The 26,307-nt window shown below is 57.8% G+C and overlaps 4 protein-coding genes across 6 annotated transcripts; 1 reads left to right on the top strand and 3 right to left on the bottom strand.

The window, feature by feature from the left end:
- Positions 1-768: 768 nt before the first annotated feature.
- On the top strand, positions 769-6,112 carry LOC310922755 (P2Y purinoceptor 4-like). Of its 3 annotated transcripts, none has more exons than XM_083883540.1 (2): positions 769-885; positions 4,476-6,112. In XM_083883540.1, exon 2 carries the CDS (start codon positions 4,492-4,494, stop codon positions 5,602-5,604), a length of 1,113 nt encoding a protein of 370 aa, XP_083739666.1. In that variant the 5' UTR covers positions 769-885; positions 4,476-4,491; the 3' UTR covers positions 5,605-6,112. The 3 variants fall into 3 exon arrangements, with proteins under 3 accessions (XP_083739666.1, XP_083739667.1, XP_083739665.1); XM_083883541.1 differs by having other exon boundaries at positions 786-877; XM_083883539.1 differs by lacking the exon at positions 769-885 and adding an exon at positions 1,303-3,186.
- A 774-nt stretch (positions 6,113-6,886) lies between these two features.
- Positions 6,887-11,861, bottom strand: LOC310923243 (diacylglycerol O-acyltransferase 2-like). The gene is made up of 8 exons (XM_083884440.1): positions 11,504-11,861; positions 9,446-9,574; positions 9,264-9,371; positions 8,948-9,018; positions 8,664-8,868; positions 7,947-8,121; positions 7,661-7,863; positions 6,887-7,548 (listed from the first exon to the last, which is right to left on the bottom strand). The coding sequence occupies exons 1-8, from the start codon at positions 11,541-11,543 to the stop codon at positions 7,394-7,396; spliced, it is 1,086 nt and encodes a 361-aa protein (XP_083740566.1). The 5' UTR covers positions 11,544-11,861; the 3' UTR covers positions 6,887-7,393.
- An 860-nt stretch (positions 11,862-12,721) lies between these two features.
- Positions 12,722-17,783, bottom strand: LOC310923040 (immunoglobulin-binding protein 1-like). Its single transcript, XM_083884099.1, has 6 exons — positions 17,590-17,783; positions 16,796-17,095; positions 15,449-15,644; positions 14,483-14,568; positions 13,734-13,837; positions 12,722-13,396 (listed from the first exon to the last, which is right to left on the bottom strand). The coding sequence occupies exons 1-6, from the start codon at positions 17,778-17,780 to the stop codon at positions 13,248-13,250; spliced, it is 1,026 nt and encodes a 341-aa protein (XP_083740225.1). The 5' UTR covers positions 17,781-17,783; the 3' UTR covers positions 12,722-13,247.
- A 5,087-nt stretch (positions 17,784-22,870) lies between these two features.
- LOC310923124 (protein Wnt-11b-like) lies at positions 22,871-25,769 on the bottom strand (the record flags this gene model as incomplete). Its single annotated transcript, XM_083884256.1, has 5 exons — positions 22,871-23,045; positions 23,736-24,028; positions 24,721-24,998; positions 25,397-25,617; positions 25,699-25,769. 5 exons carry the CDS (start codon positions 25,767-25,769, stop codon positions 22,871-22,873), a joined length of 1,038 nt encoding a protein of 345 aa, XP_083740382.1.
- Between the last annotated feature and the right edge of the window lie 538 nt (positions 25,770-26,307).

The raw sequence follows: 26,307 nt of genomic DNA, 5'->3' as shown, positions 1-26,307 counted from the left end.
GCCTCTCCCCGTTCCATGGGAGCCCTGCACACCCCTCGAGGCTGCCCTTGCCCATGGCAAAGCTGTCGGGTGTCACAGCTCTTGACCCCCCGCTCTGCTCCGCCCGGCACAGGGAGAGGGGCACCCCCTCAAAAACACAGGGACACCCCGACCCGGCAGTGTCCCGGCCGTGCCGCACGCGAGGTGTCCCCGGTCGTGGGAACACGATGCCCGGGCTGGCCTCAAGGTGGCAGTGGCCACCTTTGTCCTCAGGACTGCCCCGCAGGGCTCGGGGCCAGCGGGACAGCGCCGAGGGCTGCGGGACCCAGCGGGCAGGGGGGCGGTCCTGGGGCGGGCGAGGGGCCTCGGGGCCCAGGAATGGGGGCTACGACCCTCATGGCTGAGGGACTGTGGTCCCCGAGAGTGAGTGTGGTCCCCATGGGCACAGGGACACAGCCCAGGGGTGAGGGACTATGGACCTTGTGGTTGAGTGCCCATGGGTGGAGGGATGTCGCCGTGGGTGGGGGGACAGGGTGCCCATGGATGAGGGGTTATGCCTCGTGATTGAGGGGCCGTGGTGCTCCTGGGGAAAGGGCCGTGACCCCACGGGAGAGGCCCCCATGTCCCGTATCCGGGGGCTGCAGGTGGCCCAAAGCCTGCGAGGGCAACAGAGGGATAAGAGTGCAGTGAGGCTGAGCCCTGTGGCAGCTCCTGCCTCCGCCTCTGCCCGCCTCCAGCCCTGCCTTCCCTGGGCACTTTGTTCCCGGCCGCGGGAAGCGGCAGCGGGCACAGTCGGCACGGCAGGGCACGGCAGGGCCGCCCGCAGCCCCCGCCATGGCCCCGTCCCGCCTGGGGAACGGGCTCTCCCCGCGGGGGCCCCGCTGCTGAGAGCCACCAGGTGTGCAGGTGAGCCGGGACAGCCCCTGTGTGCTGACAGCCGGGACAGCCCTGACAGGGTCACACAGTCCCAGCTGGGCTCCGGGGGAGAGGGACAGAGGTGGGACCTGCAGGGCTGGATGGGTGCAGGGTGGGGACCAGACAAATCTCACCAGCCTTACACCACCCCCAAATCTCTCTGTACATCCTCCTCTCTAGCAGCCACCTCCTTCCTCTGTCACCGAGGGCCTTCATCCTTCCCAGTGTGGCCCTCTCCTTTTTCATCCCTCTCTCCATCCCCCAAATCTCTCTCCCCATGGGCTGAAGCTGCCCTGGTGCTCAGCCTGACGCCGTGGCCCCCTGTCCCTTCCCAGCGAGGTGGGGGACAGGGACAGCCCAGCAAGGGTGGAAGGGAACCCTCACCCCCAGACTGCCCAGGGTCACCTCGGGGCAGGGGATGGGGTGGACAGTGAGGGAAACGCCCGACCCCACTTGTGTCCCCGGGGAGGTGTCCCGGCAGAGCATGCCTTGGCTGCTCTTCCAGGCAGAGGGAAGGATTGGAATTAGGTCACATCCCCTTGTGCCGAGGCTTTGGCTGCACCAACCACGCGGCGATTAGGGACAAGGGTCCTTCTGCAGGATGTTTTGCATAATTTCCCCTTGTTTTGCAATTTCCAAGGGCTTAGGCGAGGAGAAAAACCCTGCTTTTCCCATGCTCCAGCAGCAGCCAGTCCCAGGCTCACTCATCCCTTGGCAGCTGCTCCAAAATCTGCTCTCACCTCCCCTCTCCGAGCTCCTGCCTGCTGCTCCATGATCCTCAACACCACAATTCCCATCCTGTCCCACCAGCAGGACTTTGGCTCCAGGGCAGAGTCTGCTCTGGTGTTGTCCTGCTCCTTCATTTTACTGGAGCCTTTCCAACACCTCCATGAATCCCCAGGGCAGGGGGAACCCTTGGATCCCACCAGGACTGGTACTGCCAGCGGGGCCAAAGGACATTTCTGGCTGGACACGTCTGCAGGACCAGGAGCCAGGGAAAAGCTGCCAATCCTGTGGCCAACGGCATTATGTGCCCTCAACGTGTGGCCCATGGCCAGCCCCTGCCCCTTCCCATTGGCCTGTGGCTATTGACGCATTTTCCAGGACCCCTTTCCTGGGGAAAACCAGGGGCCACTCCAAAGGCACCATCCCTGGGGGATGTGCCTGCCATGGGCAAGGGATTCTGCATCCACAAAACAGGCGGAACAAGAACATCACCTCTCCCTGCAGCACCTTCCAGCTCCCTGCTCCAAATCTTCCTGCAGCACTTGCAGCACTTTCCACCTCCCTGTTCCACATCCTTCCCCTGCAGCACCTTCCATCTCCATGCTCCAATCATCAGCCCTAGCTCTTGGCTCACACCTTGATCCCTCCCCAAAAGCCCACAGCCAAGGATAATTTTGCTAGGAATGTCAGCAAGGAGTAGGAATGGGGCTGGTGGTGATGTCTCCTCGGGATAGACAAATGTGATTCAGTAATTTCAATCACTGATATTGGTCATGACTAAGATGGGGAAGCAAGAAACCTGTTAAGAGGTAAATTGCCAAATGTCATCTTCTTCTACATTTCTGTATTTTGCTGGTTATCCTCAAAGGAATGTGCTTGGGAATGGTTCAATCCCACGGCTGACTGGGCTCAGGCTGTATCAGCTGCCAGAAGCTTGGTGCCTGTGCTCTCCTCCCCAGACTGCTGGACTCCTCTGTGCAGAGTCTTCTGCTGGACTCTGGAGCAGTCCAGCAGTCCACAGCTGCTCAGGATTTTTCCTTATGCATTTTTCACCCTTGATTATTAACTTTTATTTACTGTCTTCTCCATATTTTAATTGGTTGGTGACCTGTGTCACGGACACTGATTTTGGACACTGAACCTGCAGCAGCTCTGCTCTGGTCAGGCTCAAGGCTTTGTGTTCCCTTGCACTCTCAGGTTGGAAGAGGAGACTAAATCTCCTGGTCCCTCATGTCATCAGCACCCTGGGGACATGCTGGGCCAGGACCACCACTGGCACTTCGCTTGCAAGCTCAGGTTTTCCTACCACCTGCTTTCCCTCCTGGTTCTGGGAAAACAAACCAAGTTCTCCCCACTGTTAATGTTTGATCAGGACCTGCCTGTTGCTCTCTGAACTCATCCCTGCAATAAAGGCAGGAGCTGTGGCGGGCTGAGGGCCTCAGGGTGTTGGATGTGGACCTGGAGCTCAGCCCGCAGTTCAAACAGAGCCCCGGGGGAATGGCTGGAGGGGCCCCCGCTGTCCCATCTGCCTGCTGAGTCATTTATGAGCATCTCTGTCAACCACAGGTATCTCTTCAAACAGGGTGTGGCAGGGATGATCCCACAGATACACGGATGGGATACTCCTGCTGGACAAGCCTGCACATCCTCGGGGTGAAGGGCAACAGGAGGGGGATGACATGGGAGACAAGGGATGAAGGAGCCTGAGAGGATGTGTCCTTCCAACCTTGTAGCACCAGGTCCAGCTAATGTGCATCCCTGGGCCCCGAGTCCTCCCCTGTCCTGGTGCCCATCACCTCCTGGGTGAGCTCTGGATGAAATGAATTGGAGATACTCCCACATTCCCTTCATCAAACATGGTTTTGGCTACACCCTGATCTCCACCAGCAGCACAGCAGCTCCTGCTCCCAGGTTGCTCATCCAAGCATCCATCCTCCATTGGAGGATTGGTTTCACCAGGGATGGTGGAGGGTGTGGAGGGGCCAAGGCACAGGCAGCCCTCACTGCTCCTTTGCTGGACACCACGGTGGGGGCAGACCCTCCTTTCTCCCTCAAGAAGAGAGTAATTAACATTGACAGCTTGTCCTCCTGCCGGCTTCCCAGGAATTCACAGATCCCAGCCTTTGATCTTAGCACAGCGCAGGAGGGAACGTCCTGCCTGCCTTGCAGACTTGCTCTGCCTTCAGCTGGGACTTGGCTCTGGCAGCTCCTCCCCACGGGGCTCAGCTCATCCCTTCCCTATGGACAGCAGCCGGCAGCCAGCGGCTCCTCGTTGTCCGGGGACACTCTCTCCCAAAGGCTCCTTTAACACCTCCCCAAGGATTTCTCCGGGCCACAACATTCCCCCAGACAAGCCTTTCTTCTCCTCCCGCCTTTCTTCTCCCAAGGAGCCCTCCGGGAGCAGCGGCATTGTCAGGATGGTGCCAATTAGGCTGAGGCGGCTTCCAAGAGGCTGCGCCGGCCCCGGCCGGGGGCTGCTGGTGCTCATCAGGGTCTCATTGTTCGGCGGCCGTGGGGCTGTGCCCGGCGGGGCCGGCGCGGGGCTCTGTCCCCGGCCCGCTCCCGGCTCCGCGCGGCTCAAAGGGCTGATTAATGAGTGATTAATGAGTGATTAATGGGTGATTAATGGGCGTCGGCGCGGGGGCTGCGGAGGGGAGGCTTTGCCGAGCCCTCTCCCCCCGCCCCCGGCCCCCCATGAGGCCCGAACTCGTGAGTTGAGAAAAACCAGAGAACCATCAAAGTGGCCGGAGCTCCTGGAGGGGGAGAAAATCTGGCAGCTTTGGCTCCCCTCCACGCTTTGTGCCTGACAGTGGTTGGGATGAGTGACTGGTGTGTTTTTATGAACTGCTCCCTAGGTCTGGCTGGCACGACATGGCCACTCCGGTGAGGATGTTCCCAGTTTCCCTGTGGACACCAACACCAACTCCCTGGCCAGGGGGGAACACCACACCAGCACCCGAGGAGAAGTGCGTCTTCAACGAGGAGTTCAAGTTCATCCTGCTGCCCATCTCCTACAGCATCGTCTTCGTGGTGGGGCTGCCCCTCAACTCCTGGGCCCTCTGGATGTTCATCTCCAGGATGAGGCCCTGGAATGCCACCACCACCTACATGGTCAACCTGGCCCTGTCTGACACACTCTACGTCCTGTCCCTGCCCACCCTGGTCTATTACTACGCTGACCGCAACAACTGGCCCTTTGGGACGGGGCTTTGCAAGATGGTGAGGTTCCTCTTCTACGCCAACCTCTACAGCAGCATCCTCTTCCTCACCTGCATCAGCGTGCACCGCTACATGGGCATCTGCCACCCCATCCGCTCCCTCAAGTGGGTGAAGACCAAGCAGGCCCGCATCATCTGCGTGGCCGCCTGGCTCGTGGTCATCATCTGCCTCATCCCCAACCTCATCTTCGTCACCACCAGCACCAAGGGCAACAACACGCTGTGCCACGACACCACCCGGCCCGAGGAGTTCGACCACTACGTGCACTACAGCTCCTCCGTCATGGCCCTGCTCTTCGGGGTGCCCTTCCTGGTCATAGTCGTGTGCTACTGCCTGATGGCCAAGCGGCTCTGCAAGCCCAGCTTCCCCAGCCCCGGCCTCCGGATGCCCTCCTACAAGAGGCGCTCCATCAGGATGATCATTGTGGTGCTCACTGTCTTCGCCATCTGCTTTGTGCCCTTCCACATCACCCGCACCCTCTACTACACCTCCCGATACTTCCAGGCCGACTGCCGGACCCTCAACATCATCAACTTCACCTACAAGATCACCAGGCCCCTGGCCAGCATCAACAGCTGCCTGGACCCCATCTTGTACTTCATGGCCGGGGACAAGTACCGGGGCCGGCTGCGCCGTGGGGCCGGCCAGCGCCTCCGGCCCGCGCCCTCGCTGGACCTGGCCCTGGTGTCACCCTCCAGTGACACCCTCACGGATGGCAGCCACGTGGCCAGTGTCACCCGAGGGACAGGGACAGCACGCAGCTGACGGGGATCTGTAGGCTCAGCCCTGGGTTTCAGGAGGTGCAGCCCCTCAGGGCACCCCCAAGTCCCAGAGCTGAGCTGTCCCTGCCCAGCCCTGCAGGGCTGAGGGGTGGAGGCCACAGGATGGTCCCAGCCCTGCCCTGGGAGGCTGTGGGAGGAGGGTGCTGGGGTTGGTGCTGGTCTGGAGAGCCACCGGCCACTCATGGGGATCAAAGGACACTGAGGAGGCTCTTTTGGGGCAGCAGGCTGGTGTTCCATCCCTGGCACTTTTGGGGATACGTGGGGCTGATAAGTCACCGAAGAGAAGTGACAGTGGTGCCTCCCTGGGCAGGCACAGCTCTTCCAGATGACTCAGTGGTGACATGTGGGGATCAGACTGAACCTGGGGACAGAGCCCAGGCTGGGCGTGCTCTCAGAGGTGTTCCTATCACACCGCTGGCCTTGGCAGAGGGAGTGACACAGCCTGGGGCACTTGGTGCCCATGACCGCAAATAAAGCCCCTCCCCTCTCTACACTCCGGCCTGTTTCTCACTGCAGCATAAGGAGGAGGGACACAAGACAATCTCCCTCACCCCAGAGAAAATCCACTGGGGCAGGTCTGGAGGGATGAGCCAGAGCTCTCGTGGTGACAGGAAGGTTCTTGGGAATTTCCCTTTATGGGTGTTTGCTCCTCAAATGTTTACCCAGCCCTTTTGTTTGACCAAGTGCCTGCGCAGAGCAGCACTCTGAGATTGATATCAGTGCTGTTGACTCTCCCATGCCAGCCTGGCAGGGATGGGACAGGGACAGGGCTGTCCCCACTCTGAGAACCCCAGGAGGGGCTGTCCCCATCACTCCCTGCAAGTCCTGCCAGCACATGCCTTAGAAAGGGGCACACAGAATGTCACTGGGGTGTCGCACCACAGCCATAGCACCAGTCACACACAGCCATGTCCCACAGGAGCTGCCCAGGGGCAGGAGAGGGCCCCAGGCATGGCCCATCCCAGCCCCACATCCCTGTCCCACCCAGAGAGACCCTCGCTCACCACTGAGCCAAGAGCAGGGAGAGCAGCAGACCTCCCTCCTGAGCCCAGTTAAACCAGTAAGAGCTGCCCCTCACCTCCCATTATATCCAACGCGGTCCAGGTGCACCTGAGTGCTGCAAGGGCCCTGCCAAACACTGCCCCAGCTGAAGATGGGACTGCCTGGGAGGGAACACACTGGGGGGCAAGAGCAGTTACATGAGCAGGGCAGGGGTGCCACCACAGTGCTGCCAATCCCATCCTCTGGAACACACACAGACAGGCTTTGGGAGGTTGGAAATCTGTATTGGGTATGATGGCAGAAAAGGCTCATCTGAGGCCATATGGTCCTGGCTCAGGCCATATACACAGTAGGTCCCCAAGTCCAGGAGTGTCCCCCTTCCACCCCAGGGTGTGTTTTCCTACCCCAGGCTGGTCCCACTCATCCTCAGGGTGCCACTCCAAAAAACCCACATCAGTCCCTCATCCCATGACACCCCTCCCTCAACTTATGGTGACCTGGTTATCCCAGGGGGACTGGGCTCATTTTTGGGCCCAACCCCATACCAGCCCCTTGCAGGGAACAGCTGTGTCACCCACAACCCCTCCAAACCCCTTGCAAGGGGGAGCCTTTCCCAAACTTCCCCTCGCCTCCCCCTCTCCTCCCACCTCCCCCTCAGGTCCGAGGAACAGAAGGCCAGAGTGGGGACTATCCCCTGCATGTTCCCCACGCCAGGCTGGCTGAAATCCCCCTGTAAGAGCCCTCATGAGCCAGGACGGGGCCGGCGGCACTCAGAGGATGTGCAGCTCGTCTGACTCGGACAGCCCATACTTGGTCTTGTTCTCCTCGAAGAGCTTGAGCAGGGCACGGATGTAGAGCTCGTGGTACCGGTCCACCAGCTCCCGGCTGGGGTTCTCCACCTTGGGCACGGCCACCGGCTCCCCCACTGCCGGCAGGGGACAGACGGGGTCAGGGCAGGGACACGACCCCTCCATCACCGCCCCCTGCGGAGTGTCCCCTCGCCCCCCGGCCCCGGGGACCCCCACCCCAGGGCTCACCCACGGTGGTGATGGGCCTGGCGTAGGGCAGGAAGCCGCGGGAGCGGCAGGAGGTGAGGCCGCGGCCGTAGAAGAGGCAGGGAGCGAAGCCGATCATCTTCTGGAAGCGCCGCTGGATGCTCCTCATCCAGCTGCCCTCCTCAAAGACCACCTGGCGGAAGAGGTCGTTCTCCCCGAAGGAGAAGGACGGGACGAGGAAGGCCCTGAGGAGGGGACACGGTGGGTGGTGACGGGGACCGCCGGGACCCGAGGGGGCGGCGGTGGCGGTGACCCAGCCGTGACCCACCCGTGCCGCAGCGCCATGCGGACGAAGCCCTTGCGGTTCTTGAGGATGAGCGTGGTGACACCGGGCCGGCAGGACAGCGACTCGGCCGCGCCGCCGATGACGATGGCCACCGCATTGCCGGTGCCCCTCTGGGACAGCAGGTACCCGATGGCGCGGCGGGTCACCGGGAACAGCCCTGCGGCGGGACGGAGCACCGGGGCTGCGGCGCTGCAGCGCCCGGGCACCCGACTGGGACCGGCCAGGGTCCCCCCGAGCGATGGCACCTGGGGGGACCGGGGCGAGGACAGTGCAAGGGCTCCCTCTGCTGCGGGCAGGGAGCGGGCAGGGGTGGGAAAGGCGCGGGCAGGGGTGGGAAAGGCGCGGGCAGGGAGCGGCGAGGGCAGGCTGAGGGCACCGAGGGCGGAGGGCGCAGGCAGGGTGTGCAAGGAGCGGGCCAGGCGCGGGAGCGGGACAGACAGGGTGTAGGCGAGGCGCGGGCAGGGTGCGAGCGAGGTGAAGGTGCAGCTCAGGCAGGGCGCAGGCAGGGTGTGGGCGAGGTGCAGACCAGGTGCGAGGTGAAGCTGTCGCTCAGGCGCGGTGCGAGCAGAGCAGCATCCCTGCCCCGCCTCTTCCCGGAGTACCATCCCTCCCGTGTTTCCCCCAGAGGGACCAGGGCCCTCCCGGAGCCCCCTGCCCGGGGCAGCCCCGCCGGAACTGGGCAGGGCAGGCACCGCTCACCCCCACTCATCAGGTACTCCCGAAACACGGGCAGGCGGAAATTCCCGGCCAGCGTGGTGAGGAAGGAGCGGATGCCCGGGAACAGCTCCTCGAAGCCCGTGGAGCCCGTGATGAAGTTGCAGAAGGCGCCGACGCAGAGGATGCCGTGGGGGTGCGAGCCGATGATGTAGTTGTGGCTGGGGGACAGGTCGTGTGTCTTCACCAGCTGCGGGGACAAAAGGAGTCGCGGGAACGCGGCGGTGGCACCTCCTTTGGGGTGGTCCCAGCCCGTCCCGGCGCCGTACCTTCACCGGGAAATAATCCCGAAAGTGCTTCCACACGGTCCATCGCCGCAGGCACGACAGCCTCCTGCCACCTGCAGAGCCAGGAGGGGCCCCGGGAGATGACGCCCAGCCCAGCCCATCCCAGCGGGCAGCAGGATCCAAGGGAAACGCTTCCCCCGGACCCGCTGCATCCCTCTTCCCACCGTGGTGCTGATGACGGGGGAGTGGAGGGAAGGAGCAGGGAGGATGTGGGGCTCCCCACATTCTGGAGAAGGGCGGACCCCACCCCCGTCCCGCTGCAAAGCCGGAGGCAGCGGGGACACGGCCACCACCACACCTTTCTCCGGCGTGTCCCAGTCAAGGATGATCCAGGCCAGGTAGAGCACGGGGATGAGCCAGAGGCTGGTGAACAGCAGGTAGACGAGGAGCAGGAGGCTGACGATTCCTGCGGGAGCCGGGCAGGGGGTGAGCGGGTGTTTGGCCCCCCCCGGGGCCCCCCGCAGCCCCCTGCTCACTCACCCATCAGCAGGAAGCTGAGCACCCACTGCAGCACGGCCAGGAGCTGGAGTGCGGAGCCGACGTCGCGCTGCGAGGGCCAGGGCACGGCCAGCAGCGTCCGCAGGGCAGTCTGGATGCTGGCCCGGCTGCCTGCGGACAGGGGGACACGGCTCACACCCAAAACAGCACGGCCCCCACGCGGGGGGGGGGGGGCTGCCGGGGGGCACCCAAGGGTGCCGGCGGGAGGTGGGATGGGGGGATGAGCAGCTGGGGAGGAGGGATGGGATCTGGGGGCGTGGAATGGAGGAGGCTCATCCCCGGGAAGCTCTGGACTATGTCAGGAGGTGGCCCTGGGCAATCAGGGCTGTTCCCAGAGCAGGGAGCACCTGGGCACCCCCAAGACCAAAAGGTCTTTGCACCAGCGGGGCCGGGAGTAGCAGCACATCCTGCTCCATGCCCGGTTCCCAAGGGCCAGGACCATTCCTGTGCCTGCCTTGGAGTGCTCACCGGGGATTTGGGGATTTCTCAGCTGGCACAGCAGGGAGGTGTAGTAATGCACCCTACACACACAGGAAATGCCTCCATAGAGGGAAAGTTTAAAGCTCACCCCTCAAGGTAAAGAACTGAGATGCTTCCATACCCCTCTGACAAGGATTAGCTCAAGGCCAAGAGAGAAGCATCTATTGGATCTTGTCACTGTTCTTCAAACCCTGTATCCCTCTCTAGGGGCTGTTAGTCAGGTTATCTCTCCTAAAACATTTAGTACTTTAGAAAGAACACAAAAGAAAGAAAAGGCTTTTCGAGATGTCTCAGCAAGGTGTCTGAGGTTTTCTCAGGCACCTGTGCACGGCTTTATCATTTGTTTTCTGCAACGTTTTGTTACTTTTTTCCTTGTTAAACTTTTTTTTTAACTTATTTTTTCCTCATTAAACTTTTTGATTTACAGAACATCCTTGAGGACCAGTCTCACTAACTATTACAGCCACTTTTCTGCAAAGCTGGACCCTCAGAGTGTGGAGTTAAACCCACAGGGAGGCACCACCCCCAGCAAGTGCCAAGGCCAGCAGCAGGGCCAAGCCAGGGTGGCTGGGGGTGGGCGTCTCACTCTGTCCCCACTGCGACACACTGCTGGCAGTGCAGCCACTCCACTCCCCCTGCCACCCCTTCCCTCCAGCCGACCTTGGTGAACCATTAACCTCCCCGGGCTGGGAGCCAGGATCCAAACTCCAAGCCTGGCCCCATCCCTGCTCCCCAAAACGGGCCTGAGGCACCAGCCCTGCCAGTGGAGCACTCCTGGCCAAAGGTCCCCACAGCAACACCAGCCCAGAGAGCCACCCCAGTGTCACAAAAGTCTTTTTTCTTGGTAAAACAACCCCAAATCTGCATGTTTGCCAGAGAGACAATCAGGGGGACACAAGAACAGCCCTGTTAGAGGAGAATCACCAACCCCTGGTTCAGGAAGCTGGTGGAGGTTCATTTCTTCCCAGCTCAATCTAAACCAGGAATGGGACAAGTGAAATAAATTATACACTGGAGCCATCTCTGGCCCATGGGAAATTTTTCCAGTGGGGATTTTTTATCATTTTCTCCCATGCAGCATGCTGGGCTCTGAGTGAGCCCTTCCACCCACCACACATACCCAAATCCCAGCCACCTGCAGAACCCAGTCCCTTATTTTTCCCATGGAAGACACAGAGCTCTTCCCAGCAAACTTGTGCTCACCTAACACTTGCTCTTTAACATCCTTTTCCAAAAGCCCCATGAATATCAACACCACAAGGCACAGAGAACCCCCCAGGGCTCTGCTGTCAGCCCCATACACAGCAACAGGAGCCTCTGCAAAACTCAACACTTGGAATTTGCATGAGCATCTTGTGTGCGACATTCCCAAATGTCATCCAAAATTTCATCCCTGTGGAGCAACTCTGTGCATTTTCCTGCAGAATTATCCCCAAACCTCCCCCAACACCCCCTTTCTCCTCAGCACTCCCAAGCCACCAGACAAACAGAGACAATCACCAGCTCCTGGTGTTTCTGGAGAACCAGGAACCATCCCAACCTGTTTTGGGAATCTCTTACCACTGAGATTCTGGGAGCAGGCTGCTATGATGGTTTTCATGGTGGCAGGAGCTCCGTGGTGCCGAGCGTGGAAAGGTGAGTTTGGCAATCAGAGGCTGTGTGTCCAGAGGCTTTGACCAGGTGACCAGAGGGACACCAGCCCTGCTGAGGGGAGGGGACCTGCTCCAGCTGGGATTAGGAGCATGGAGAGGAGCTGGTGGTCCCTGGAAGGGTCACACAGAGGATGAGGGGATGTTGCTGTGCTAGGATGTTGCTGCTCCTTGGAAAGTCCCGGCTGTCGGTGCTGGCAGGGGCTGAATTCCTCTGGGAGTGATTCTGCTGCATTCCCCTGGGAATGGTACCGTCCACGCTGGGGGAATGTCACAAACACTGCCATGTGACAGCCCCAGAGCCACCCAAAATATCATCCTGAAGCTCCATGGCTGCCTGACCATTCCTGCCGCTCCCAGCCCCGGGATGGAAACTCTGTCTTCTGCACAGGAAGCTTGGAGTGCTGTCAGGAGAGGTTTGAGAGGGAAAAATTACAAGAAAGGGAAGGAAGACCAGCAGGGAGTCAGCACTGAGGTGGGGGCTCAGGCCTACAGCCCAAGGATCACTGTGAATCCATTGGAAATAAATCCCAGAAGCTACTGCGCAGCATCCAGCTGCCCAGAGGCACTCTTAGGAAGTGCTGGCTAACATCAGTGTGGGAAAGAGATAAACAAATTTGCAGGATTGTGGTGGGAAACGTTTCCTGGGAGATTTGGAACCCATAAACCCCTCCTGTGAATTGTAGGGACTCAGTACCTGGGAGAAAGGACCACAGTCCCTGCAGGCTTCCTGGGTGTGGGTCAATCCTGAGGACAGGCATTGCTGCATGGAAAACATCCCAACTCCTGTAGCCCAGCTGTGCCCAAATCCTGCTAATAGGAAGGAAATCCACCAAATTCCTACAGAATCCCACTGTGCCAGGGTAAGGAAGTATCATGCAAGTGACATTGCTCCAGGTGACACAAAGTACCAGCCAGGCTTTGCTTTTCCATCCCAGTATTTTACCAGGTTTGGAAAAAGTCCATCCACAGCTACCAACCCACACTGGGCACTTCCAGAGCTTCCAGGTGTGATTCCTCACCTTCCTGCGCACACCTGCTCTGTGCCAGCTTCGGTGTGTCCTTTTCTCCCTCATACTGGAATGGTGCCAGAGGGATTCAGAGAGTTTTCTCCCCTCCCTTTCAAGGATTGTTCAAAAGGGTTTCAAAGCACACTGACTACTTTGTCTTGGAATATGGCATCACTTTTCCCAGTTCTGTCCCTTGTGGGCTCCATGACAGTGTGTGGGGTTCACCCCCTGGAAAAGCTCAGAGATGAAGAGGAAGAGAATTTCACAGCAAGAACCACGCAGCACAAAGAGAGTTTATTTTGCTTAAAATAGAGAGGAAAAAAAAAAAATAAAATAAATATATCCACCCACAATAAAAAGAGCAGTTTCCAAATCCATGGAGCTCCCCTTGGAGGCTGCCTCCACCTGGGAGGGCAGAGGGAGCCTGACCCTCATGGAGCTGCCCCTCAGAGCTCTGGGGCACCCCCCAACACGACCAGTGTCCCCAGTCTGACATGGAATGCAAAGGGGTCACGTGTCCTCCTGCCATCCTGCCCCCTGCCCATCCAGGGAATTCCTGGATGCTCCACCTATGTACACTGTATTCCCTCCTCCCTCTCCAGGTTGTTCTCCCAGGATCTCCAGGCCCTGCTGGCAGCCAGAGCATCAGCCCATGTTGTGCCTGTTGCCGTAGCCCCGGGGGTGTGTGTCCTTCCAGTCGTCCCAGTCCCGAGCTTTCTGAAGAGCTTCCTCATCATCCTTCTCCTCCTCTGTCTCCTGCTGCTGCTTCTGCAACTCCTCATCATTTGCACCTGCTGGAGGGGAGGAACAGGGAGGAGATCTGGGTTTTCCAAAGCCCTGCTGGGAGCTGGGCTTGCCAGACAGCAGGAGTGAGAACCTTGGAACAGGCTGGGTTGGAAGGGACCTTAAAACCCATCCCGCGCCACCAGGGACACTTCCCACTATCCCAGGTTGTTCCAAGCCTTGTCCAACCTGGCCTTGGACAGGCCACACACAGTCTAACCCAACTGTTTTCCTAATAAAACTTGGATTCTTCCATAGCCACAGATGTTCCATACCCTGCACACACCCCTGTTCACCCATCCCCTCAAGAGGCTTCCCAAATCCCCTGTTTCCATCTCTGTTCCATACCTGGAACCCTCTGTGGGTTGGACACAATTCCCTGCTTCCGGCGCTGCTCGTACCACTCATCCACAGTCAGGGTGGGCACTCCGGGATAGCCAGATCCAAACACCCTGCAGTGGGACAACACCAGCCAAAACCAGGCAATGAAATCCCCTGGAATGAGCAGGAACACAGGCAAGAGGCACAGGGCTACTCCATGATCCAATCTGTGCTAAGGATATAAGGATGCCACAAGGCAGGTTTTGAGGAAGGCCTCAGGGTGACCCAATTGTGGCCTTCCCACGCCCAAGGGAAAGAGGGAAAGGGCCTGGAATGGCAGGACACAGGGAATGGCTTGCCACTGCCAGAAGGCAGGTTTAGATGGGATATTGGGAAGGAATTCTCCCTGTCAGAGTGGGGAGGCCCTGGCACAGGGTGCCCAGAGAAGCTGTGGCTGCCCCTGGATCCCTGGAAGTGTCCAAGGCCAGGCTGATGGGGCAACCTGGGAGAGGGGAAGTTGGCCCCAGGATGCTCCTGGGAACTGAAGCAGATAAATGGAAAGCTCAGCATAAATCATGTCCCAAGCACAACAGGAAATCTGTTTTCCATCCCGCTCTGTGCTTTGGGCACTGAAATTCCTGCACAGATTTCAGGGTGCCACAAACTCAAGCGCAGACGTGAAGGCACCATCTGGATTTCTGCAGTTGACTGAACATTTCAGGCTTGACAGGACAGCACTTCCCTCAAAGGCGTGGTTGGATCATCCCAATCCATACCTGGCCTGAGCAGCATTCCGGGTGAGGATGAAGGGTTTCATCGGAGCTCTGGCTGGCCGGGGAGGGCCACGGGGACCTGTTGGAGCCTGGGGATGCAAACAACATTCACCAGAGAATTGAGGGGATGAGAATTCCCCCCCTGCTCCCCATCCTGATGTTATTAAAGGTCTTGCAGAGAGGAGAAACACCTCAACTGTCAGAGCAACACCCCAGGATGGAGAATCCAGGCCTGAATTTGGTTGGTATCAGGAATTGCAGCTGTGCCTGTACAGGAATCACTCCCTGTGCCCCTGTGCCACCTGCTGGGGTCAGAGCAGAGCTGCCAGGGCTGAGCCCAGAGCAGAGCAGGAAATGTTGATTATTGTTCCAGTGGAACATTCTGAGCCCATCATTTCCACGGCATCTCCAGGACACCTCAGAGGAGCTGAGTCCTGCAGTGCCAAAAAATGACCCTCCAAACCAGCCCTGCCAGGAGGCTGTGCCAGCACAGCAGGAGCTGCTGTTCCCAGCAGACATCCCAGGCCACAGAAATCCTGGACACAATGTTCTGCACAGGGATTGCAGGTCTCTGGGAATGTTCTGTCATTCCAAATGGGCTGGTAACACCCAGACATGCTGCAGACCAGGAGTGGAGGCTTGACAGAAACCATAAGGGTCTTACTTTAATTTCCAAATCAAATTGTTCTTCAGAATTATGGATCTGCAGAAAAGGCTTGGCACAGCCCAGTTCAGCCCTGATATTCCAAGCTCCAGCATTCCACAGGCTGGGATTGTGAGGAAGGTGTGGCAGCAGAGCCCAACCCAAAACTCAGAATTCAGAATGGAGAAAACCCCATCAGCTCATGCTGTGATCGAGCTCAGCTCCAACTGGGAAGTCACTGAATAAAACCCTGACACTGAATTCCTCTGGGATTCATCTCCCCCTGCCCACTCCACAGCACCTGGATCCCAGGAGAGCTCCCTCACCTGCCTGGCTGCATCCCTGCTCCTCAGGATCACCAGCTCCTGGTCGATGCTCTCAATCTCCTCCAGGCTGGTGCCGATCCATTTCTGGATCTGGAGGATGTAAAATTCCCGGATCTGTTCCTCATCCGCTGTCCCGCTCTCCACAGAGCTGCTCATGGAGGCCAGTTTGTTCTCCAGCTCCTTCTTCTGTTTGTATCTGGCTCAAACACAGCAAAATCAGATCATGGAATAGTTTTTTTCCATCCCAACCCAGACCTGGGGTATTTATGACCCTTTCTAAGAGGATCAACCAAATTTCAAGGAAGTTGTGCTGGTTCCTGTTGGAATTTCAGCCTCTTCATTCTGCTAAAAGCAGCTGTAAAATTACATTAAATTCAGAGGGGCCTTAATGACTTTATTCTTCTCCTAAACATTGAGGAATCCTTGGAAATTGAAGCCTCCCCGATAAAATTAAGCAAGACTGGAAACATCAGTCTCCTGGAGAAAGCAGGACTGAGAAAATCAATGGAATGGCTGGTTTGAGTTGATTCTATGTCACACAAACACAATAAAAAGCTTTTTCAACTTCTGTCTCAGGTGGTTTTGTGTGTGCAGGCATTTTTAAAAATATAATTTCGGCCTTTTTGACATGTTCAGGAATTAGTTATTAAAGGGAAGAACTCCTTATATAATAAACTTACAGGGTAAATTTATCTTTACTATTTCAGGAATTAGTTATTAAAGGGAAAACAACTCCTATAAAACACTTCCAAACTAAATCCTTGTGTCCTCCTTCCCTCAGTTATTGACACCTGAAGAATGAACAATAAGAGTCAAGAAACCTTTGGGAGCTGAGAGGACAAAGAGCATAAAAGAGTAATTCTAGAAAAGAAACCCTTCCCAATTACAATATAAACCATAATTTTCTATGCTTTTCTAAATGATTTAAGCAAGTACAGCCCAGTCTGGACCTTCCAGTGCTGCCACAATGAGTGACTTGGTGGCCAAAATCCCAAGCAAAGCACCAAAAGCACTAACCACCTTTTTTTCAAGTTCTAATGAACCCTCTAGTAGGAAACTTCCAATTTGGAAGTCTTTATGCTGCCAGCAGTGATTAAATAACTAATTGTAAGATTAATTAAAGAGCTAGTTTTAAGGTTTTGAGCAGCTTTTCCTCAGAGACCAGAAACTGGAGAGACAAATGCCTCTCCCCATCAAACAGCAACCTGCATCTCTTAAAATGACCATTTTAAGATCAAACTATTCCGATGGCCAGGGAAGCTCTTCCCTGTCCAACCCTGCACTGCCTCAGGCTCCCACTCCTCCCAGAGTGACTCCCAAAGCCCTTCCCACTGCAGGCGGCCCCACCTTTCAATTTTGGCTGTCCTGCTCATGGCCATGGCCACCAGGTTGGGCTGGGCGGGGTCCTGGGGGCCCGCGGGGCTCCTGGGCTCCTCCTCGCCGGCGGTGCCAGGGGGCAGCTGGAAAGATCCCAGCCCGTAGTTCCTGCAGAGCTTCAGGAAGCCAAGGAAGTGCTCCCGGGCGCTCTCCAGGTGCTCCTTTCTCCTGCTCAGGTCCACCTGCTTCAGCGTCATGGCCCCCAGCAGCGCCGGCAGCAGCAGGAATTTCAGATCGGCTGAGGCGATTTCCTCCAGCTCCTCGTTCTCACTGCGGGGGAGAGAGCAGGGAGTCGGGAAATGAGAGGGAGATAAGCCCCTCATCCTGCGAGGGGCGGCTGAGGGGGCTCGGCCTGGAGAAAAGGAGGCTCAGGGGGGACCTTGTGGCTCTGCACAACTCCCTGACAGGAGGGGACAGCCGGGGGGGTCGGGCTCTGCTCCAGGGAATGAGAGGAGATGGCCTCAGGCTGTGCCAAGATGGGCTCAGGTTGGCCATCAGCAGGAATTTCTCCACGGAAAGGGCGGTCAGGCCTTGGAAGCACTGCCCAGGGAGGTTTGGATTCCCCATCCCTGGGGGTGTCTAAGGAAGGACTGGAGAAGGCACTCGGTGCTCTGGGCTGGGGACAAGGTGGGGACCGGTCACAGGCTGGACTCGATAGTCCTGAGATCTTGTCCAAGCTCAGTGATTCCGGGATTCTGTCCCGCCCCACCTCTGCCCTGCCCGGGGACCCTCCCCGTCCCCTCAGACGCGTCCCCTGCGCTCACCTGAACAGCTCCAGCTGCGCCACCATGGCCGCCGCCTGCTGCAGCGCGTCCAGCCCCTGCCGCACCTTCTCCTGCACGGCCGGGGCTCCCGAGGAGGGCTCGGTGCTGGCGTCCAGCTCGTCCCAGAGCCGCCGTCCCAACGCCAGCAGCTCCGCCAGCCGGGGGCCGCCCGCGCCCGCCTCTGCCATCATGGGCCGGGAACGACGCCACCGCCACTTCCGGCGCGGCCCGGCGCGACCGTACCCGCCCCGGCCGCCATCTTGGGGAGGTCACGCCATAGCCACAACATGGGGCGACACCTTGGGGAGGTCACGGCTATAGCCACAGCAGGCGCCATCTTGGGGAGGGCACAGACACGGCCGGGGTGCCGGCGCCGCCATGCTGGTGAGGGCGGGCTGAGGGACACTGGCCCCGGTGGGCGCCGTGATGGCCCCACACTCGCCCCGCGGCCGTGGAGACCCCCCGAAACATCCGCGGTGAGCGGCCACCGTTGGCAGGAGCGGCTCGGCACGGCCGGGGGCACCCAGAGCCCTTCAGTGCCCTAACTCTTTTCCCTGCCAAGTCCTGCCTGGCGCACCGACCCGCACGGGTCCTGGCAGGGAGCGCTGCAATGGAGTCTGCGAAACTGGATAAAAATGTGGATAATTAGATAAACTGGCAGAAAAACATCCGTTTTCCCGCTGTATAAAAGGGGCACGCAGTGGAGATCCTCCATAGTGCGGTATTGGATGTAAATAAATATCAATTTTTTTTATTTAAGCACAGCGCCTTCTTATTCTTCTGTACTTTTTCTGCAGTGCAAGTGGGACATGGGACACCTTTTTAAATTTATTATTATTATTATTATTATTATTATTATTATTATTATTATTATTATGTGATTTTGGTTGTGGGTGTTTTGTTTTGTTTGTTTTGGGGGTTTTTATTTATTTTTGTGTGTGTGTGTGGTGTGGGGTTTTTTTGTTTGTTTGTTTGTTTGTTTTGTTTTGTTTTGTTTTGTTTTTTTGACTCCTAAAATCTCTAAAATTTAACCCAGCATCAGGTTAGGGTTAAATCTGTGCTTTTATGAGCCGGTTATTTCACTTAGAAATACAGGTGACTGACCTGGCCCTGAGCAAAGTGTGGATTTGCAACCACTACTACTGCTCATTGCTCCTGAGTAATTCTAACTCAGCCTCTGAGGATGACTCAGTTTACGATTTATTCTGTTTGTTTTCTTCATGCCCGTGTCAGGTCGTGCAATGAATTGTTACTCACAGAGCCCAGGAATGCTGTGGGTCCTCAAAACCTGCCTGGCCCCAGGTCTGGGCTGATGGGGGGATCTCCTGGATGTTCCCAGCGGGATGGCAGCCCCGGGGTGGTTCACAGCCACATCAGTGTCTGCTCTGCAGAGGAGAGAGGCTCCCTCCCTCTGGAATGGCTGCCCAGCCCGGGAGAAGCCAGATGCTTCTCTGTGAAGCTGTGGAGGCCCTGGGTATGGATTTCCCAGAGAAGCTGTGGATGCCTCATCCCTGGAAGTGTCCAACTCCAGGTTGGATGGGCTTTGAGCAACGTGGGATAGGGGAAAGTGTTCCCTGCCCATGGCAGAGGATGGAACAAGACGAGCTTTAAGGTCCCTTCTACCAAACCACCCAAGAATTCCATGATTCCAAGGGATGGAGAGTTGCTTCCCCTCCAAACCACCATCCCCCCTGAGCCTCTGCCAGGACTGACCTTCCAGCTGCACCCAAAATTCCTCAGGCTGCAGCTGGTTCCCCCTCAGACCTTACGGCTCTTACTCACCCCTGTTTGTCCCTGTCCCTCGGCTGAAGATCCCCACACGGACAATCCCTGCTCTGGTTTGTCATCCTTAGAGCACCGTGACACTGCTGAACACCCCGGGGATAAAAGAGAACAGAGAGGGAAGGGTTTTTCCTTAAATACAGGCGTTTACTCATGTGTGTGTCTTGTGGTGTGAGGGTGCAGGGACCAACCATCCCAAAGGTCACAGCAACATCCCCCAAATATTCCCAGCAGTGCAGGCTGGACAGAGCTTGGAGCAACCTGGTGTGGGAGAAGGTTCCCTGCTCATGCCAGGAGGTGGAACTGGACGAGCTTTAAGGTCCCTTCAACCCAAATCATTCCAGGATTCCCTGATTCTGTGAGATGTCGATCCACATCTGAGCCCCATCCTGGGATTTCTCCTCCTTCTGGCTCAGCTCCGTGAGCAGCACAAGGAAAAGCAGGTGCAGGTCCCTATCCACATTCCAGTTTGAGCTGCACTCCAGGGCTGTGCAGAAGAAGTGTCCCAACACATCCTTGAACACAGTTATTCTTCCCCCAAAATACTTAATTACCAGCGGTTTGTTGCCCTTGCTGATATTATCCTCCTGGAATGGGTTATGCAGCATCCCTCAATGAATAAGGAGATAAAAGGGAAAATAAATAAATCTGGGTTTTAACAGCAAAATCAAAAGAATCCATGAAAAACGCTCGCCTTCCTTCAGACTTTATTGTTTACAAAAGTTTGACCAGCAACAAATAACCACGTTCACACCAACGTTCCTCCCTTAAAACCCCTGAGGGGATCGTTCCCACTGCATCCATCCGTTGGCTCCCGGTTCCTGGGGGATGCTCCCAGCCCGGCAGATCTCACATCCCTGCTAATTCCAGGTGTGGGCTCGGATTCCAGCAGCTCCCACTGAGAGCGCTGTCACAGAGCTGTCACCCCCCGCCAGCCTGACCCTTTGCACTCTCCAGCTAATTCCGGAGCCTTCCCCTTTCCCGCAGATTCCGCCTGCACAGCGACCCTTCCAGTCCTTTGCCACCTTTTCCCTGTCCGGCTTGGAGTCAAGGAGCGAGAGGAGGAGCGGGTTCTACATATTCAGCACTTGACCCTGCCTTTTCCCAGGCAGAAATTCCAACGGGACCTCTCTAGGAGGGATCCCGACAGCTCCCCTGGGCATTCCTTGCTATTGTGGCTCCTCTCCTCTCCCCCAGGCGATGTGTGTTTGTAGTTACCAAATGCAAATGACATTTCCCACCCTCCTGGCTGGAGTTCTCACACCACAAGACCCTTCCCGGTTGTTTTTTTTTTCCCTCTCACCAGCTCGTTTTGCAATGCTCGGCGGAGTTCGCAGCCCCTCCCGGTGTCACCTCCCTGTGATCTGGGATGCGCTGGGAGATGGATGGATGGATGGATGGATGGATGGATGGATGGATGGATGGACGGACGGACGGACGGACGGACGGACGGACGGACGGATGGATGGATGGATGGATGGCATTAAAGCAACCTTAATTTAGTACCTGCAGCCCTCAGGACACAGCAACTGCGGCTGCTTTGCAGCCTGGCAGCTGAAACCCCTTTTTCTGAGGAATGCCGGGCGCTGACCCCTAATTGCATTTTAAAAGGAAAACTCGAGATAGCTTTTGGCCCTGGGCAGCCGCGGTTTTCCAGGCGCTCTCGGAAGGGAGACAGCAGCAGGCAGAGCCGGTCAATGGCACATTAACAACTGATAAAGAGGGTTAACTCACTCCTGGCACTCCCCGAGCTCGGGCTCGACTTCCAGCCCCTGCATCCTCTCGAGCCACCTCTGATTCCTTCCCTGCTCACACGGAAACCTGGAGCACATTAAGGGGAGGGGATGTTTTACAAGGAAAGCTCATGAATGGATTCCGTGACCCAGCAGAGACCATTAAAAATGATGGAATGGATATGGAAATGAGTAATCGTCCAGCTGGGCTCGGGCTGAGCGCGGCCAACTCCAGTCAATGGGAACCAAAAATAAAGAGGAGCTGCTGGAGCCTCCAGGAAATGGTGGGAGCTGCAGGAATCCACCATTCATCCATTTTTCCCATCCCATTTACCTGTCCTCCTGGTGCTCTGGAGGCTCTCCAGCACCTGTTTGGACTCATCCTTTTTCTCCAAAGGCTGCACCAGCAGGAATCTCATCCCATCCAAGTGCTTGGCCAGATTCCGTGCTAAGGGAAGTGTGGGAGCCCCCATCCCTGGCTCCCAACCCCTTGCTGTTCACACACGCCCTTGGCTCATCCAGCCCACATTCCCAAGGATCAGAAAATAACCTTGGACTGCCACAGTTTCCAGCACCCGCCCTGAATCCCAGGCAGCCAGTTCCCAGCTGGAGACCTGAGGAAGCAGAGGATAAAGCAGGAGGCAAGGAAGGAAGGAAGGCAGGGATCTGTAATTAAAGACAAATCTGGGCCAGTGAGAAGCAGAAAGATTTGACAGTGAGCTGGTCCTCAGATGTGTGAAAGGAAAAGTATGGACATGGGGCTTTATGGACACAAGGCTCTCCTTACAGCCTCTTTCTCCATGACCAGCTCAGAAGGACATGGAGGAAAGATTGTCCTAGAAAACAAGGCACAGAGAGTTATAACATTTATTTGGAAACAAGCACCAGAATCCCACTTACAGGAAGTACAGAATCTAAAGGTTATTTTGTGCTTCCCTAAGGCCCTGGAGTTGTGTCCCCTCTCCAGGCCCGAATTCCTACACATCTGATCCCAAAGGGTGGAAGGAGTAGGTTGAGGACCTCAGTGAGCCAGAAGGAGGAGCATGAAGGACAAGCCATGACCTATTGAGTGGGCTCCCACCTCCCACATGGGGACAGAAGCTACAGTGATGCCATGGCTGGGTTGTTAACACACGGTCAGGGGTGAGTTTGCCAGGCTGCCCAGTTTTGGCTGCCCCCAAGACCTCTCCTGTCCCTGGTGTCTCTGCCATCGATGAGGGTGGCACCATCTCCATGCAAATGGTCTCCACTGGGATGCTGCAAAGGGCCCTGGAGCAGTGTTTTCCCCCAAGGAGGAGCATCCTGGATGGGCCTACAGCAGAATCCTGTTCCCAAAGGAGCTGTCCATGACCCCCTCACCCGAAGCAGCAGCAATCCATCCCTGCAGCCGTCTCCCAGTGGATAACTCTACCCCCTTCCATCTATCACTCTTGGCTTTCAAGGCACTGTCAGAATCCTCCTGCAAAGGGACAATGGCAGCCCAGGGTCCCCGTTCCCTCCAGAGAAAGGGGCCTGTGGAATGATCAATGGCTTTTCCCAGCTGGAGGCAGAGGGCTGTCCACTGACCAGCTGCAGGAGGGCAGCTCTTTGTCCTGCCCCAAGGTCTGGGTCAGAAGGGACCAAAAGCTTCCCAAAATCTCTCAGTCTGAGTCTTTCCATGAGAAACCAGGCTTCCTGCACAGCCTCCTCCTCACTGGGGGCATCCCTTGGGATGGTGTTCCTGGTGTCCAGCCGTGCCTGGTGGGCGCCGGGGCCAGTCCTCCTCCTCATTTGCAGACGTGTCTCTCCAGGCTGCGCCGGCAGCGCCTGCACACCACGGAGCAGCACCAGCGGTAGCGGCAGTGGCAGCGCTCCTGCACCTCCTCCGTGTAGGTGTTGTAGCCACGGCCACAGCACAGCAGGTCACAGCTGTCACTGCCCACAGAGCTCCTGTTGCATGGCCTGCGGAGAGATGTGGGACCTGGGGACCTGCCCTCCCAGGGTCTGGCCCCTCCTGGAGTTGGTGTGCTTAGAGCAGGAGGCAGCAGGATCATGGAATCATGGAAGGGTTGGGTTGGAAGAGACCTTAAAGATCATCCTGTGCCACCCCCTGGCATGAGTAGGGACACTTTCTGCTATCCCAGGTTGCTCCAAGCCCCATCCAACATGGCCTTGGACACATCCAGAGATCCAGGGACATCCACAGCTTCTCTGGGCAGCCTGTGCCAGGGGGTACTCATCCTCACAGGGAAGAATTCCTTCCCAATATCCCATCTAAACCTATCAGTGGGAAGCCATTCCCCCTTGTCCTGTCCCTCCATCCCTTGTCCCAAGTCCCTCTCCAGCTCTCCTGGAGCCCCTTTAGGCACTGAAGGGGGCTCTGAGCTCTCCCTGGATCCTTCTCTTCTGCAGGTGAGCACTCCAAACTTTCACTGCTGGGTCCAGAGCAGAGGGGCTCCAGCCCTCAGAGTATCTCCATAGCCAGACATGGACTTGAACAAGACCTGGATGCAGCAGTACAGGTGGGGTCTCACAAGACAGGGATTCAGGGGTCTGCTGGAAGCTCACCCCAGCCCATCTGCATCACCTTCCCAGGACACTCAAACCTAGCAGTACAGGCACTCCTGGAATCACAGCCTGAGTTCTTCCTACCTGTCCTGTGTCCCCAGAGAACCCAGCTGGGGGTTTGGGGTGCAGTAGTCAGGAGAGTTGATGAGATAAACCAGATCCATCTCTGTCACTGGCCTGGCATCCCCTTCCTTGGGGATCAGCTGTTTCCTGGGCCCCACGAGCCGATGGGTCACCTTGAGGGCTGCCAGGTACCTGGATTTGAGGTCAGAGGCAATTTCACCCAGGTCTGGCAGCCCTTTCCAGCAGGTCTTCACTGAGCAGGAGCCTGAAACCCCGTGGCACTTACACCTGGTATCCAGGGAGTCACTGAGCACCTGCAGGGCACAGGGAAACAGGTGAATTTGCTCTCTCCTGGTACCACCTCAGGGACTGACTCCCAAGGGCACCCACGGGGAGTTTCAAGGGATGAAAGAGCTCAGAGGTGAATATAATGGGGCAACCAGGGGCTCAGCTCTGCTCCAATCCCTTCTGATAAGAACTTGGAAACTTCCCAGGGGAGCTGGCAGTGGGGCTGGAGCTTCCCAAGGCTCACCTGAGGAACAGGAGTGGATGGAAGCACAAAGACCAGATGGGCTGGGGAGCCCAGCTGGAGTGGGACAGAACGAGCTCTGTCTCCAGTGAGAAGGGTGGAAAGAAGCACTGGGAGTACCGGTGTGGAGTATCAGATAACTGGGAATACTGGTGTGAATGGTCAGACGTGCTGTTTGTGGAAAGGGTATGGGATGCCTGGGGCTGGGCAGTGGAGTGTGTGAGGGGATGTCTGCTAACACACTTCTTAACCATTTTATTGCCTCCTGATGTTCAGGACATCCCAAAAACCTGGCTGGCGTCTGCTCCCTTAAATTAGGGACCTCTGCCCCTGCTCGAGGGGCGCTGGGCTCCCTCTACCCCAGGGGGCTCTGGGCAGTCCTGGGGGGGCTCAGCCCCACCGTGTGACCCATTACAGGGTCCCAGGGGGCTCACACCCCCCATCCCAGCCCGCAGAGCCCGGGGGTCCCGCACGCACCGCCCGTCCCACGGCTCCGTTGTGCCGGTTCACGGCGCGGAGCCCGGGCGCGGCCGCGGTGCCGGCTCTGGCGGGGCCCTCGGTGAAGGCGGCTCCGAGCTGGAGCCCGTGGCTCAGGTTGTCGCCGCAGCCGCCCCAGCGGGAGCCGGGCGCGGGGGGCTCGGAGGGGCCGGGCCCGCAGGAGCACAGCGGGAGCTCTCCGGAGGCGCAGGAGCGGGCGATGCCCTGGGCCACGGCCGCCGCTGCCAGGGCGTGCACGAAGGCGGCTTCCCGCGTTCCTGCGGAGAAAACAGGGATGTTTCCTGCCCCCCTGCCCGGCCAGACTCTCCTCTCACACATCTGGCAGTGCAAGGAGTCTGTGCATTTCATCTTGCAGCAAGGATAAACCCGAGCCCCCTCAATTGTTGTGTTTTAACCTGTGCCCCCTGTATTATTGCGCTGCCTGTACCCCCACCTCTTCCCTCGCTTTTTTTTTTTTTTTTTTTTTTTTTTTTTTTTTTTTTTTTTTGGAGCTGTTTGAAATGGAAGTTACTGTCTGTCACCTCCCCCAGATGGAACTTGAGCAGGATTAACCCCACGTGAAGGCAGGATATTTGCTCCAAAACAGAAATCCAAGGCAGAGGCGGCCCCGGGGATGCTCCCGGGGCAGCGCCTCGGCGGGAGGAGCATCCCTTACCTGTGAGCAGGTCGGGGCCGAAGCTGGGGGCTCGCTGGATGGAGGAGCAGTTCCACCTCATGTCGGCGAAGCTCTGCTGGCACAGCTGCTGCGTCCGGCGGGCGGCGCGGACGATGCTGGGCATCACCTCCAGGTGCCGGCGGCACAGCTGCAGCTGCTCCGGCGCCAGCAGCCGGCAGTGCTGGCTCTCGTTCCAGGACACCCCGCTGCCCGCCAGACCGCTGTGGGGAGAGGTGGGGGTCACTGCGGGCCCGAGGGACCGCCAAGAGGGGCTCTGGAAGGAGGGATCCCTCCCTACTCACAGCCACTGGATGGCTGAGGACAGGCTCAGCTGGCACAGCAGCGCGGTGGCTGCGGCGGAGGGGCGGCCCATGGCCGGGAAGGGGCTGGGATGGGGACTGGGAGCCGGGATGGGGCTGGGGCAGGGAATGGGAGCAGGGCTGGGGCCGCTCGGCCGCACCGTCCCTTTTGTAGGAGCGGTGTTGGCGGGTCCTGCCCCCCGGGGAGGGGAACAAAGGCGGTTTCGGTGCCATTCACAGGGTTAGGGACAAGGAGGGGCCGGAGGGAGGTGCAGCTGTCACTGGCAGTGGCCGTCCCCACACAGCACCTGGGAGGGGGTTGAGGGATGAGCCGCGGCAGGATGTTCCCCCCAGCACTGCCAAGGCCACCGCTGACCGTGTCCCCGATGTGCCACATTCACATGGATTTTAAATCACTGCAGGGGTGCGACTTCATCACTGCAGTGGGCAGCCTTTCCATGAGAAGTTTTCCCTAATATCCAACTATTAGTTTTCCTTAATATCCAACTAAAACCTGCCCTGGCATAGCTGTAGGCTGTGTCCTCCTGTCCTGTCCCTTGTCCCCTGGGAACAGACCCCAACCCCCCCTCCAGTTGCACCCTCCTTTGAGGT

This window comes from Zosterops lateralis (assembly GCF_965231275.1).
Source record: "Zosterops lateralis genome assembly, chromosome: Z".
Lineage (NCBI taxonomy): Eukaryota > Metazoa > Chordata > Aves > Passeriformes > Zosteropidae > Zosterops > Zosterops lateralis.
Note: the sequence above shows the minus strand (reverse complement) of the source record. Positions and strands in the feature narration are given on the sequence as shown.